At 40.6% G+C, this 16521-nt stretch overlaps 1 protein-coding gene across 1 annotated transcript; it reads left to right on the top strand.

Annotated features, from left to right (window-relative positions):
• Positions 1 to 6764: 6764 nt before the first annotated feature.
• On the top strand, positions 6765 to 14869 carry blvra (biliverdin reductase A). Its single transcript, XM_026314600.1, has 7 exons — positions 6765 to 6922; positions 9076 to 9199; positions 10084 to 10203; positions 13417 to 13514; positions 13793 to 13900; positions 14037 to 14205; positions 14314 to 14869. The coding sequence occupies exons 2-7, from the start codon at positions 9081 to 9083 to the stop codon at positions 14567 to 14569; spliced, it is 870 nt and encodes a 289-aa protein (XP_026170385.1). The 5' UTR covers positions 6765 to 6922; positions 9076 to 9080; the 3' UTR covers positions 14570 to 14869.
• The last annotated feature ends 1652 nt before the right edge of the window (positions 14870 to 16521 follow it).

Here is a 16521-nt window from a genome sequence, read left to right as displayed (position 1 = left end):
GACAGTAAAAAATGTTACATTTCACTGACAGCTACTTTTTTATTTCTCACAAATACAGATCAACTCAAGAACAGTTTTGTAATTAATACAATAAATTTCATTTTAAAATAACAGCAAACCTAATAACATTGATAACAGAGGAATATTGTTTTAAAATTACTTTGTATATTAAATTTACAAATTAAATTGCCATTCCATAATAATACAAAATAAAATTATTCAAACACTTCCTGAAATTAGTTTTGCTAAAACCCAAGTTACTATTCAGAGCAGGCACTTTAAGGCTTTTCAGAACACAGTTGACCACTGACCAATCAAAATCTTTGTCCCGCCTGCCTCATTTGCATTTAGTCCACTAGTACAACATGTTGATTTTAAAGTGCCACTAGTAGCACTAGTGGCTGCATGTTTTACTTTACATGTTAACTAGCGAGGGCCAAATGTCCACTAGTTAGGGGCTTTTGACCTTACAAGTTCACTAGTGACATAGAGACAGAGTCACTAGTTGACTAGTCAACATAAAATGCCAATTAGTCAACTAGTTAATGTTTATTGGTTCTTACTAGTTCACTAGTGAGATTCAAATATTTACTAGTTTACTGGTAAATACCAAAATGTCTACTAGTTCCACTAGTGGGGATCATTTTAGCCTTACTTGTTAACTAGTTAAACACACAATCTGTTACTAGTAAGCTAGCAAAGTCCAAATGGAGTAAGTAGTTGACTAGTGGCAATGATGTTCTCCTCACTAGTTAACTAGTGGAAAACATTTTGCCTCACTAGTGAAAGTCTGTATCAGACATGTTCAGACTATGACTGAACATGTCAGACATTTTTCCTACATGTTAGGCCTTTTCTTTAGCTAGTTTAGCATTTATTGGCACTAGTGAGCGACTATGTGCAACTAGTGAGACATTTGTTTAACATGTTGGTCTTTTTGTTGCACTAGTTAAAGTTTTTGGTATACTAGTGTAAGTTTTCATTTGACTTGTCTGCAAAACCTGCTCACTAGTTGACATTTCTGTGCAACTAGTTAACTAGTGAACAGTTGCAAACATCATACATGTTAACTAGTGACACTTTACAACATTACTAGTTGCACTAGTTGAGCACACAAATCGACTAGTGAGCATTTATATTGGACTGGTAAGATCAAAACGTCAACTAGTGTATTGAAAATATCAACTAGTGCATCAAAAAGACCAACATGTTAAACAAATGTCTCACTAGTTGCACATAGTCGCTCACTAGTGCCAATAAATGCTAAACTAGCTAAAGAAAAGGCCTAACATGTAGGAAAAATGTCTGACATGTTCAGTCATAGTCTGAACATGTCTGATACAGACTTTCACTAGTGAGGCAAAATGTCTTCCACTAGTTAACTAGTGAGGAGAACATCATTGCCACTAGTCAACTACTTACTCCATTTGGACCTTACTAGCTCACTAGTAACAGATTGTGTGTTTAACTAGTTAACAAGTAAGGCCAAAATGATCACCACCTGTAGAACTAGTGGACATTTTGGTATTTACTAGTAAACTAGTAAACATTTGAATCTCACTAGTTCACTAGTGAGCCAAACTCATGCTTGACTAGTAAACTTGTCACATTTCTTTCAGCACACTAGTTAACTAGTAGGACTTTTAGCCTTACTAGTGTCGTCCAGAGGGCCACTAGTACATGAAAAAGCTGACTAGTTGGGACTTTGGTCCTACTAGTGCAGTGTCTGGCATTGATAGTAGGGCTTTTCATGGAACTAGCTGGACAGAAATGCCACTAGTTGCTGAGAAAGCGTGACTAGTAAGGGTTCTTGTTCAACTAGTGCAATCACATGTCCAACTAGTGCAATCAAACGTCGAACTAGTTCTGACAAAGACTGAACTAGTATGTGAAATAAACATCTGATATCAAGGATATCTAATTTATGCTCAAACGGCTTGCCATACTTTATTCTCTTTCAAGCAAACTGACAGTGCACATCATGTATTATGGTGAGCTATCATTTTATCTACAAGTTGAAAGAATAGTTATTAACTGAATAAAAGACCTTATGTTCGATAGAAAGATTCAAGTAAGAATAGGAAATGAATTGATATATGATATTTTCTCAGAAACATAATATTTGCAGACCACTTTTTGCAGATGATGGGGCAATATGGAAAACAGATGGAAAAATATTGTATCGTAAACAGAAGGTGCAGGACAGATGTCCAATAACAAGGTTGAGAATTGGCCACCCAAAAGGGGTTTTAAGTTTTCTGTTGAAAAAAAACCCCAAAAAGCAAAACTGTTGTTTTCACAAAGAAAAGAAGCCAGAAATGAGTTTGTATGAAAGAGTGCTTGAGAGGGTAAATGTTTTTCCATTTTTAGGTCTTGTGTTTTATGAAAAATTAACATTGAGTTCTGCTTCTCTCCCATAGATCTCTCTGAATTTACATCAATAGTTGCTTCATCGAAATCATCAACGTGTCTCTTAGACCCCATCCCGACTAGACTGCTTAAAGACACCCTGCCATTAATTAACTCATCTTTATTAGACTTGGTAAATTTATATCTAGTATCAGGCTACGTACCACAGGCCTTTTAAGACTGCAGTAATCAAACCCTTGCTCAAAAAGCCTAGTCTTGATCCAGGAGTCTTGGCTAATTATAGACCAATATCCAACCTACCATTTATTTCTAAAATCCTAGAAAAAGCTGTTGCTAAGCAGCTATCAGACCACTTACACAGGAATGAACTATTTGAAGATTTTCAATCAGGATTTAGAGCACATCACTGTACAGAAACAGCACTGTTAAAAGTTACCAACGATCTTCTCTTAGCCTCAGATAATGGACTTGTTTCTATACTTGTCCTCCTAGACCTTAGTGCTGCATTTGACACCACTGACCACAACATCTTAATACAGAGACTGGAGCATATGACTGGTATCAGAGGAACAGTGTTAAAATGGTTCCAATCCTATTTATCGGACAGATTCCAGTTTGTTCATGTCCATGATGAACCTTCCACACGAACAAAAGTTAGTTATGGAGTTCCACAAGGCTCTGTGCTAGGACCGATTCTGTTCACCCCGTACATGCTTCGTTTAGGATATGTCACTCTATTAATTACCACTGCTATGCAGATGACACTCAGTTGTATCTATCTATTAAACCTGTTAACACAAACCAGTTAACCAGACTTCAAGCCTGTCTAACTGACATAAAGGCCTGGATGACCAGTAACTTTTTACTTTTAAAACAGAAGTCATTGTATTTGGGCCAAAAAATCTCAGAAATAACTTTTCTAAAATTATAGCTACTCTAGATGGCATAGCCCTGGCCTCCAGCACTACTGTAAAAATCCTTGGAGTTATTTTTGACCAGGACATGTCCTTTAACTCACACATAAAACAAATCTCTAGAACTGCATTCTTTCACCTGCGCAACATTTCCAAAATTAGGAACATCCTGTCTCAAAATGATGCAGAAAAACTAGTCCATGCATTTGTTACCTCAAGGCTAGATTACTGTAACTCATTACTATCTGGATGTCCCAATATCGCCATAAAAAGCCTCCAATTAATCCAGAATGCCGCAGCCAGAGTCCTGACAGGAACTAGCAAGAGAGATCATATTTCTCCTATATTGGCTTCTCTTCATTGGCTCACTGTAAAATATAGAATAGAATTTAAAATCCTTCTTCTCACATACAAATCCCTTCATAATCAAGCTCCTTCATACTTTAAAGACCTCATAGTACCATATTATCCCAATAGACCACTTCGCTCTCAGAGTGCAGGTCTACTTGTGGTTCCCAGAGTTTCCAAAAGCAGACTAGGGACTAGTCTAAAGATTACAGACATTACAGACTACAGGCTCTGCCTACAGACTAGGCAGAGCCTTTAGTTATCAAGCTCCTCTCCTTTGGAACCAGCTCCCAGCCTGGGTTCAGGAGGCAGACACTCTCTGTACTTTTAAGGCTAGACTTAAAACCTTCCTCTTTGACAAAGCATATAGTTAGGGCTGGCTTCAGGCAACCCTGAACCATCTGAGGACCATCTGTGCACTGAGCTCCCCTACCCTAACCCCCCCTTCCCCTCCCCTCTCTTCTCTCCTCCCACCTCATATATATTCCACCATTGAATGTTACTAACCTTGTGCTCTCTCTCTGCCCTAGTTTGTGTTCTCTCCCTCTCTCTCTGTTCTCTCTGTACCTTCTGCAGGTGTCCCTGGTCCTGGAGCTGTATATCGCTGATGTGCAGTTACTGGTCCCACCAACCTGCAGTGTCTATTTGTTGTTTATTGTTGCTGTTCTTTTCTCTCTGCTCTATCCACTCACCCCAACCGGTCGAGGCAGATGGCCGCCCAAACTGAGCCCGGTTCTGCTGGAGGTTTTTTCTTCCGTTAAAGGGAGTTTTTCCTCTCCACTGTCGCCAAGTGCTTGCTCAAAAGGGAATTGTTGGGTTTTTAGTTTTAGTTTTTGTAAAGTGCCTTGAGATGATTTGTATTGTGATTTGGCGCTATACAAATAAAACTGAATTGAATTGAATATTAATAAAGTAATAGGAAAGAGCCAGAGTGATTAATGTCATGAGCTGTCTAAGTCGGGTGGAAGCACAGAACAGGTTTTTCTTCATTAAAAGCACTTATGTTATATAGCACTTATCTGGTCAGTAATGGTAGCATGGTTTATGGTTCAGCATCTAAAACTAGGCTAGAAAAACTGAACATAACTAAGGTGAAAGCTCTGAGACAATGTTGTGGTGTAGTCAGAGCTAGACCTATAGCTCTGCTAACCTATAGCCTTGCAGGTTTTGGCAGGAGAAATGCTCCTAGACATTAGAAGGAAGCATATGTGTGGGTCAGGAGGTAGAGCATGTCAACCATCAGCCAGAGGGTTGGTGGTTTGATCGCTGGCTTCACTGGTCCACACGTTGAAGTGTCCTTAGGTGAGGCACTGAACCCCAAGTTACCCCCCATCAGTGTATGAGTCTGTGAGAGATTGTGTGTATGAATGGACAACTAGTGTAAAAGTACTTTGAGTACACTTGAATGTAGAGAAGTGCTATACAAGTATAAGAGCATTTGCCATTTGACCACCAGTTGATGTCTAACTACTGGGTCAATTTAAAGGGACATGCTGAAGACCATCCATTGAAAAAAGTATTTGAAGAATGTTGAGAACAACCAATAACACAAAAAGCAAGTTTTAGATGAGTAGGACATGCTAAACAAATGGGCAAGAGAAACATACAGGTATGTCCAGTAGTGGAAAAGCCTGAGGTTGAGCCATGCAAACTAAAAACAACAGGTGCATCTTATTCAGTACCAGCTATAAAGGAACATGGGATCAGATCACATCAGATCATCAGGAAGTCTATTTGGCAAAAATGCTGGGAATGCTTCTTGCTCTACAGTTGGTTGAATAGAAAGATGCTCTGATTCGGTACCTGTTCTTCTTAATGCTCTCTCATCTTTCACTTCTATTCTTATGTATGAAGTACCAAAAGTATACACAATGCTTTTTCATGTGTCAGTTCAGTTTATGTGGGTTCCAGCACATATGGAGTTGAAGGGGAGCGAGGAAGCAGATAAGCTAGCAAAGCTAGGATTACAAAAGGATGAAAAAGATTTCTATTATGTAAATCATAGGTTAAGCGAATAATAAGGTCTAAAGCAAAGGAAGAATGGCAGCAAAACTGGAATATGGAGCTAAAAGGTAGATTCCTTTATAGTCTCAACAACAAAGTCAGTACAGCAGCCAGAAACTTGGGTAGGTCAAGCAGAGAGAAAGTAATTTTGAATAGAATAAATCTTGGACATACAGACTTAAACAGCACATTGACAAGTATAGACAAAAACCCAACAGGTTTATGTCAGCAAGAAAATAATATATGTCATGATGGAATGTCAAAAATATGAGCAGAAAAGACAGCAGATGAAGGAGGAGATGAAAAGGGCTGAAATGATTGAGTATAGTTTTAAATCCAATCCAGTAATACCAAATGGAGTATATATTATATTTAAGTATCTAGACAGAACAGGTTTAAAGGATAGGATTTAATTTCTCATCAATACCCCGAAGCAGAAGTTGGCGGTAATGCACCTATATTGCTGGTTGCCAACTGACTTCTTCTTGATTAAAAGAAGAAGAAGCGCCGCCTATCTCTTAAGTGTAGGTCTGTTCCATCCCTGCCGCATAACAAGCGCATCTCATGTGACATCATAAAACTTCCTGGTTCCTGCTCCATATTCGCATGCAGGCGTTTGGTAGTGGTGGGCAAGTGAAGCCTCATGAAGCACTGAGGCTTTCCTGACAATTGTGCCGAAAAAGATTCAAAGCTTCGAGACTTCAGTGACAGTGACATCTGGTGGACAACTGAAGCCATAGCAACCTCTGAAGAGCACGACTGAAGCACTGGTACTGTTTCAATCCTATGACAGCAATAAAAGTTCAGACCTCTTGGAGTATAAGTCCCACTTATTGGTGAAACTTGCCAAAATACTCTCTCTCTCCAAATCCTGAAGCAGAATGATGCATCTTATATAGCTGGTATGGCACCAAACCAGTCAAATCTGTCAAACCTGTCAAGCTGTCATTGCCTCAGACTGCACTGAAACGCCATGAGCCAATGACACACACTGAAAGACTATGAGCCAATGAAAAGCTTTGAAACATTTTGAAGCAATGAAGCGCGAAGCGAAACAGTGATGACGTTCGAACGTCATCAGTCATGTGACACTGGTGTTTTGATACAAGCTGCGACACAGCGTTTCGAATCACTCCGCTTCAGGAAGAGTGACACAAGCTTCAAAGCCTCGGTATCATTTGCCCATCACTAACGTTTGGGTTCAGGTGGCTTCTACTTAGATATATATAATATATTACATCACGCGATACTAGGAAGGCAGCATTTCTTGGAGTAAATAATATCAGGTGAGAAGGGGAACACTGTTCTTTTCGGTGGTATGTGCTGCAGAATGTCGAATTACTTTTGCATGGACCAGAGTTTTGACATTGTGATTAAAGTGTGTAGACATTTCGTTTACACGTTTATAGGAAATCTGTCAATCAGTAGAAGAACAGCAGACTACCTTTGGACGCAAATGAAAATAATTATGAAGACAGCCTGAAACTGGCGCAACAGTGCATTTATTTTTGTGAGATTTTTTGCAAAAATGTGGTGCATGTCTTTGTCACATTTGTGCCCACACATTGCACGAATCACACTGCACCTGAAACAAAATATATATTTTTTAAATGGCATTAGGCACAAAAGACGCCACAGTGAGCTAAATTATATGGTAATATGCACGTGTGCACACAACTGTGTGCGCACTTCTTAACTTCTTACCACACTCAGTGTGGGGGGATGCCAAATATAATGCTTTTAAATACCGCTCAGGGACTGATGCTTGCTGCTGAAAAATACTAGACTGCACCGGCCCAAACACAGCTCCTGATGTTTGAAATAGTCAGTAGATGTCGTTTGAGCTTCAGTGGTTTTATGCAGAGAATGTATGGAGAGAATCTGTTGACAGAGAACGCACTGTGATCTCTCGACTCCCTGCTTTAACATGCAGGTAAAACCAAATGCAATGTAAGATTTGTCATATTTTCTAGTTTTTACTATAGTGTCCACCTTACTGTCTTCAGATTTACATGAACTGCTTGCAGGTTCGGGATTCTTCAAAAATCTTTCCATCATTTGTAGAGCACGTACACAGCCAACAATTGCTCCGTTCAAATTAGTCTACTGTAAAATGCAAAACGATAAAAGCGCAAAGCGATTTGGGGTAAATACATTACAAGGATCCACTAATATAAATCACAAAACTATACATAGATTTGGTTATTAATAGTCTTAGGATAAAAAATTAATGATTTAAAACAAAATCTTAAGTAAATCATGTTTTAAAAAAAAAAAAAAAAATTCTGTCACGTTTTTCGCGGCCCCCCAGCGCCTTCTCTGTTCCTTTCTGTTACCTCATAGAAATAGTTCTTGGTTTGTTTGATTGTTGAAAACCAAGCCAGCTATTTTGTTGGAGTTGGCTAAAGATAGCCTTGAACACATATTGCTATTTTATTTTACAAAATTGTTTATTGTTAGTTTTTCTACAGAAGGGTAGGCTCCATCCATCCATCCATTTTCTATACCCGCTTATTCCTTAACCAGGGTCACGGGGATCTGCTGGAGCCTATCCCAGCTCTCTTTCGGGTGGAAGGCCACCAGTACATCACAGGGCCACATATAGACACACAAAGACAAACAACCTCACACACACACACACACACTCACACTCACTCCTATGGGCAATTTAGAGTCACCAATCAACCTGACATACATGTTTTTGGACTGTGGGAGGAAACCGGAGTACCTGGAGAAAACCCACGCAAGCACAGGGAGGACATGCAAACTTCACACAGACAGGCTGGGTTGCGAACCCACAACGTTCTTGCTGTGAGTTTAGATTCTCTGCACTAGAGTTTAGATTCTCTGCCCGAGCCCGGACTTGACCCAACCCGGCCCAGCCCGGTGGGCCATGATCAAGCATTTGTGTTTTTAATTCTTGTTCATTTTCTGTTTTTCATTGTTCACGGATTTGTTTTAGGTTACGTTTCTTCATTCGGATCCATTTGCGATCCATTCTGAATAAACAAACAATGCAGTTTACATGCTTCCTCCTTGTTGCATTATTTAAGATAAATCTAAACTAATTTCTGTAGTTCAAACAACTCAGAATTGTAGTTGAGAACGTCCCACGTATTAAAAAATTGTTGGATTTAAATCGGACTCGGGCTCATAATTACAGTTAATATGTTGGACCAGGCCGGGCTCGGACAGAAGGTGCACAGGCTCAGGTAGGGTCGGGTTTCATTTTTTGGGACTGATCTAAGCTCTATGAGGCACCAGTTTGCTCGATCGGCGATTTTGATTGGCTTAAATGAGTCGGATTCCGATAGTATGCAAATCGGCCGAGTCCAATCAGGTCGCCGATTGATCGGAGCATCCCTAAATTTTGATATTTAGTACACCTCCTTTCAGCCACTCTTAACTACTCTGTGACCCGTTTTTCTTTCTTTTGCAGTCAGTATGTTTGGGGTGGTAGTGGTTGGCATTGGCACAGCTGGGTGGGTGAGGATTAGAGACATGTTAGCTCCACTGCCTGGCAGTTCTGCAGAGAACCTCCTAGTCCAAGGATTCATATCCAGGTAACATACACATGCTGCCTAGCACACACACATAAATATAACTTATAATGGAGAGCAGTGAGTGAGAAAAGTCCTGCAATGCACTCTTGCCTGTCATACATATTTGTATATTCGTATGCACACCCATATAATCAGTAGGAGGCTAAAGGGCAGCAAGTGAAAAGGATGTACCTCTGCTCACACACACTTTGGAAGAGGGATTTTTTTTTGCTTTGATAACTGGGCCTGTCCCTGATCAAAACTACAAAGCATGGTTCAGATCGTTGGCCAACAGGCATGGGCCTGAGCTGATGTGCAGTTTGTCACTAAACACTTTCAAATTGTACATGATAATGCCTAAATATGCTTTAAGTTTAAGTTTAAAGATTTAAGTTTAGTCTTTAAATTACCTAACTGTGCTCTATCGTGGTTGAAGCAGTGGTTGAAGCAGGTGGCCACCCAAACTGAGCCTGGTTCTGCTGAAGGTTTCTTCCATTAATGGGAGTTTTTCCACTCCACTGTCACCAAGTTCTGCTCTGATTTGTCTGGTTTCTATGTAAAGTGCCTTGAGATGATTTTAATTGTGATTTGTTGCTATACTTATAAAAATTAACTGATTTATATAAAGGGTTGAGAAGTGAACAATATATTTAAAAAACATTATTAAAATATGTTTTGCATTAACCCAGACACACTTTTTTAATCCCCATTTTGCCATCATAAAACCTTGGTATAAACAAAAGTACATTACATATGGACAAACACTTTAACGTGAAACAGCAGCAGCAAAATGCACACTTCACTTGCTGTTACATTCAAAAACAGTCATATATTGTCCACTGTCTTAGAAGGTGACAGTGTTGGTTTGAAGAACCATTATCCTCAGTATGTTTTTTTGTCCACAGGAGAAGCCTGGACTCTCAGCAAGGAGTGACTCAGATCTCAGTGCAGGAGGCTGTGAGCAGAGAAGACATTCATGTAGCATTCATCTGCACGGAGAACGTGTCACACGAGGACAATATTAGGTAATTTACAGCAAGCAATATGAAGAAGAGTACTTTATTGGTGTGTGTGTGTCCGCCCGCGCATTATTATTTATATTGTGGAATTATGGCCATGGACACAAAAGTCTTCATGAATCTCAGTCTTGGCTTTAGGAGGAATTAGTATGTGGCTGAATAAACTTCCCATTCGCCACTGCTCCTCCTAAAGTCCACCACCAGTTCCCTGTTTTTCTTGATATTGAGCTTTAGACAGTTGTTGTTACACCAATCAACAAAGCTTTTTATCAAGCGTCTGTATTCCTTATCATCGTTATCATTACTGATGCATCCAATGATTGAAGAGTCATCGGAGAACTTCTGGAGGTGACAGGTTCTTGAGTTGTAGCGGATGTCTGAGGTGTAGAGTGTAAACAGGAATGGTGCCAGTACAGTTCCATGCACTGGTGGTGCTCATCACCACATCAGATATGCAGCTATCTAAGCGAACAAACTGTGGCTGCCCAGTGAGGTAGTCTTTGATCCACTCCACCATGTCTGCAGGAACTTCCATATCCTGCATCTTTGCACTGAGCAGGTGGGGCTGAAAAGTGTTGAAAGCACTTGAAAAGTCAAAGAACATGACTCTCACTGTGTTGCCCTGCCTCTACAGATGGGAGCATGCTCTGTGCATTAAGAAGATGATGGCATCCTCCACTCCAATGTGTTTCTGATATGCAAACTGCAGGGGGTCCAGAAATTCAGACATTTGAGACCTCAGGTGTTTCAGGACCAGTCTCTCACACACTTTCATGGTCCTTTTTGACATGTGATGTTATTCCAGTCAGACTGCTCTGAAGTCACTAAGGGTACTGGGATGGCCTCTTTTTGGTAATGGGACAATACAGGAAGTTTTCCATAACTTAGGCACCTTTTTGAGCCTCAGAGAGAGGTTGAAGAGTTGCTGAAAAACCTCTGCAAGCTGTCCAGCACACACCTTAAGTACTCTGGGGCTGATCTCCTCTGGTCCTTTTGCTTTGTTGGTCTTTAGTTTATCTAGTTCCTTCCTCACCTGTTCTGTGGCAAAGGCTGGGCCTGTGTATTGTGTTGATGAGGAGTCAGATGGTGAGGCCAGGGGAAGAGGTATTGGAGGTGAGGTATACTTCAATGTTGTATGGCTGCTGATAGAGGAGATCGTATCAGCTGCTTTGCCTCCCTAGGCTTCCTCTTGAGTTCCTTAAGCACAGCTCGGAGTTACTCCTTGTCTCTTGCCTTGTCTCTTCTTGTTGAGGAGACCTTTAATGCCTTTAATTATCCATGGCTTATGATTGGTGAAACAACAAACTTTTATGGATGGAACAACATTATCCTCAAAGAAGTGGATGTAGTCTCTGGTCAGAGTTCCCGAAATACTGACATGGTTAAAATCCCCATTAATTAGTATAAGGGCACTGGGGTGTTTTGTCCGGAGACCAGCGACAACTGTGTGGATGTCACATGCAGTCTGTGCTGCAGCTGATGGAGGAATGTAAACAGTCACAACAATGGCGTAGTATGGCCTCAGTCAACCACCAACAGCTCAATGTCTGGAGTGCAGATGCAGTCCTTCACTGTCCAGGGTTGCACCATTTGACGTTAACAAAAACAGCAAGACCACCTCCTATTTTCTTGCCGCTTTGTTTCCCTCTGTCCGTTCACACTAGTGAGAACCCAGGCGGTTCAAGCGAGCTGTCCTGAATATTTTATACAGCCAGGTCTCAGTGAAGCAAAGCAAGGTACACTCCCTGTACTCTCGCTGGCTGCTAGCTAAAACAGAAAGTTCATCCACTTTGTTGCAGAATAATTTCAGATTCCCCAAAATAATTGTTGGGAGAAATGGTTTAAATCGCCTGTGTTTTTCTCAGTGCCTCCCCTCCTACACCTCCTCAGGTCTTGGATATTTTCTGATGCAGTTTCCATGATGTCTGTATGTCTCTCCACAGGAATTAGAAGATCCCAACTCATCCACTTTCATCCATTATCAGAGTGAAAGCATAGATCTTGATTTGACTTGGATTAACAGATGATAATTCAGTAAAAAATTGTCAAAAACTTACAAAAAACAAACAGAGGAGCTACTGTAACTGGCTGCCAGCTAATAGGTACCATTCTAGAACCATGCAAAAAGTCTGCAATTGATCAGTGTCACACTAAATTGTTAGAGTATTTTAAGAATCCTAAAAGGAAAGATTTTTTATAGCAACCACTTTACAGAAACAAAGTATTCAGTGATGTAATCCATTAACACTAATGTACATCCATCCATCAATGCATGAATAAGTAAAATGTGTCAAAATAAAAGGGAAACCAGCATAAAATGGTGTGAACTTGGGTCACAAATCAGTCATGTGTGTCCTGCCTTGTACTCTGGGCATTGGGATGATATGCCAAGTGCCCTTTTGTAGCCAGGCTTGCAATACATATGGGTGAGATCCGGAAAGATGAATTATATAAGTTATGTTAATTTTCTGTCTTAGTTACACATCAGCCAAAACCTGTCTTGTAGTTAATCTGATCAATGTAAATATTCTCTGAAATCTTAAGGTTAAGGCTGCAGTGTATGTTAAAGTTAATTTGAATAATGATGATTTTGACACAGGATGCACTTTATTGTGTAATTACATTGTCTGCACATTTTTAGTGCATATTATACAATGTAATTTCACTTCACACACAGGACCTTAAATGCACAGTGTCACTAGTACAATCCAGCACACATCTTTAGTTCTGAATAAGAACTCTGCATGTCTCGTCTTTATTGTGAATTGATATGATCGGTGCTTTATGTCTGTTGTATGTATTTATGTTTAAATCAAATTTACCTGATTAAATAAAGATTATATGATTTTCATACATTATACACTTCATGCTCAGCCACAGACAGCAGACAGACACTGTTAGCGAGAACTGGCTGAACAAGCTAGATATATTCGTCAGGGTGTGGTGGAGACAAAAACTAAAACCTAAATAAGAGCTAAAAGAGTAAATACTGAACAAAATCAGGTGGCAAGAGAAACAACTCCAAATAAATGCTAATGCCACTCTGCTGAATGTTTAAGTAAGCAGTTGTTTGTAACTTCAAAAAGTGAAGATGAGTTCAAAATTGAGGTTTTTTTTACCTGAAGTGCATAAACACTGACAAGGAGAATTAATACTTATTATGCAAGTTTCTAATGTCTTGTTTTTAACCATGAAAAATTCCTTCTGCTATTTCACTAGAACTTTTCTGCAGGCAGGGAAGCACGTCTGTGTCGAGTATCCCATGACAATGAACCACAAGGCTGCAGTGGAGCTCTGGGATTTAGCCCAGGAAAAAGGTGATACTCATTATTAACCATTATGAAGTACTCAAAAGTATGTTTCATGTGTAGGTTAGGACAGATTTTAATTAAATGCAGTAATTTATTAGTAATACATACCTTTAGCACTACTGATTACTTGTTTTGGAGGAAATGATGATTACATGACATAATACATAAATTACTAAATCCGGTGATCAGCATGGCTCAGCTCTGGGTTTAGTGATGTTATTGCAAAAACACACAGGGTATGCATATTATTCTGCTGTCACAGTAAATGTGTGCATGTGTGTCAGGAGTTATTCTACATGAGGAACACATTGAGCTGCTGACAGAAGAGTATAAAGAACTGAAAAAAGAGGTACAGGGAAAACGTCTGCAGGAAGGTACTCTTCATTTTACAGGTACGAGACAAGAGTGTGTGTTTCTGAGATTATTTTGATACTTCTGAACCAAAAACAACCATATTTTAGGGATGGAATGTTTAAGTATTTATAAAGAAATGTAGTAATAAGGTGTGTAAATTGTATTTTGTTCAAGGTGGAATTCTGAAGCCTGGATTTGGTTTCCCAGCGTTTAGTGGCATTGCTCGGCTTACTTGGTTGGTTGAATTGTTTGGTAAGCTGTCAGTAACTGCAGCAACCATGGAGGAGGACTCTTGTAACAGCTACACCAAGATGACTGCAAAGCTGCTCACTTCTGACAACAGGTAAGAGAGGATATGTCAGTTTATGAGAGCACAGATGTGGAGACAGGTAGATTACATAGGGAGAGTTCAAGAACCATATACAAAATAATTTCATTTTTGTTCATGTAGCTTGCTGACATGGATTGAGGAACGGGGACCAGGCCTCCCCAGGGCCAAAAACATCAACTTTCGGTTTGACTCTTGCACTCTGACCCATATCCCTCCTGCACCCAGTGGAGCCGTGGGCCTCTTCATGCAGGACCTGATCTGTTTCTTGGCCAAGTTGGCAGGCCAAGTGAATCCTGAGGAGCTACAGAGAGAGAGAACCAGGGTCCTCCACTGCTTGGAAGTGGCAGAGAGGATACAATTACTTTGCCAATGTTAGACTGGTATCTTTATTGATCATGAATTGGTGTTATTTTCTCACCATGGCCTTAAGATGTTATATTGTAAGTTGTGCAGATATTGGTATTACTCACACTGGACATTATCTGAGTCACTGAATTGAACAAATGATCAGGATATTTAGGCAGGACCTGAAGGTAAAATATCATACAGACTAGGTCCCCAGAGTAGACAATGTATTATCTAGACCCCAATTATTACCTTCATCAACCTTAATGCTTTTGTAAACACATATTGCTTTTACATTTTAAATAATAATAAAAACAACTTGGGATCACTAGCTGACTTGTGCGTGTGTGTGTGAGGGTGTGTGTGTGTGTGTGTGCACCCTGTGGTCGGTGAAAAAGCATTTCCACACAAGTTCTTTGTGAAGTTTTGATGCACAACCTCTGGCAGAGTGGCAGCACACCCTCTTCTGCACTGGAACATTCTGCTACTGGCAGCTCACAAACTTAGCCCCCCTAGAAATGTAGAAATCGTTTGAAATGTTCTTCCCATTAAGAGGAAAGAAATCATACATTTTAAAATAGTTTCAGAGTTCATAAAACTGTGCCCAGGAGTGACATAACTACATATTATCCTCACTTTGTTCAGTGTGCTGATCACCAATAAATTTCTCTGGTTTTGAGGTGTCTGCTTTCTCAATTTCAATTCAATTCAAATTTATTTGTATAGCGCCAAATCATCAAAACACAATCATCTCAAGGCACTTTACAAAAACAAAAAAACCCCAACAAATCCCTTATGAGCAAGCACTTGGCGACAGTGGAGAGGAAAAACTCACTTTAATGGAAGAAAAAAACTCCAGCAGAACCGGGCTCAGTTTGGGCAAATAAGTTGTAAATTACTGAATTTGCTCTTCTTATAAAATGAACATTTAGAAAGTTTTCTCTCAATTTTAATGATAGGGTGATGCAAGAGTACTATATTTAAAGCTTTCAGGTGCTTCGGTCTAAATAGTCCACAGTCCAAAGGAACTATTACTTTGGGGCATAGCTTCCCATGAAAGAGTTGTAGTTTGTATTCACAAGTAATAACAGAAAATGTTCAGAAAAATCTAGCCCATTGATGTTATATTCATATTGGTGAATTTAATGTGGAAACAGGCAGGTTGATCAACCAAATGTAAGAAGAAATTCTATCCATGAAAGTAATGAACAGAACTGGTGACAAAGGGCAGCCCTGCCGGAGTCCAATGTGCACTCAGGTCTGACTTATTACCGGCAACGCGAACCAAGCTCCTGCTCCGTTTGTACAGAGACCAGATAGCCCTCAGCAAAGGGCCCCGGACCCCATACTCCTGGAGCACCTCCCACAGGATGTCACGAAGGACCCGGTCGAATGCCTTCTCCAAGTCCACAAAACACATGTGGACTGGTTGGGCAAACTCCCACGAACCCTCGAGCACCCTCGAGAGTGTGTAGAGCTGGTCCAGTGTTCCACACCCAGGACGGAAACCGCATTGTTCCTCCTGGACCTGAGGTTCGACCGCCGGCCAGATCCTCCTCTCCAGCACCCTGGAGAAGAGGATCTTCCCCGGGAGGCTGAGGAGTGTGATCTCTCTGTAGTTGGAACACACCCTCCGGTCCCCCTTCTTAAAAAGAGGAACCACCACCCCGGTCTGTCAATCCAGGGGTACTGTCCCCGAACGCCACGCGATGTTGCACAGACGTGTCAGCCATGACAGCCCAACAACATCCAGAGACTTGAGGTACTCGGGGCCGATCTCATCCACCCCCGGTGCTTTGCCACCGAAAAGCTGCCGAACTACCTGAGTGACTTCGGCTTGGGTGATGGATGGATCAGCCTCCGGATCCCCAGGACCTGCTTCCCTTATGGAAGACGTGTTGACGGGATTGAGGATATCCTCGAAGTATTCCTTCCACCGTCCGACAATATCCCCAGTCGAGGTCAGCAGCTCCCCACTTCCAC

The sequence above is a fragment of the Mastacembelus armatus genome, chromosome 17 (assembly GCF_900324485.2).
Source record: "Mastacembelus armatus chromosome 17, fMasArm1.2, whole genome shotgun sequence".
Taxonomy (NCBI): Eukaryota; Metazoa; Chordata; class Actinopteri; order Synbranchiformes; family Mastacembelidae; genus Mastacembelus; species Mastacembelus armatus.
Note: the sequence above shows the minus strand (reverse complement) of the source record. Positions and strands in the feature narration are given on the sequence as shown.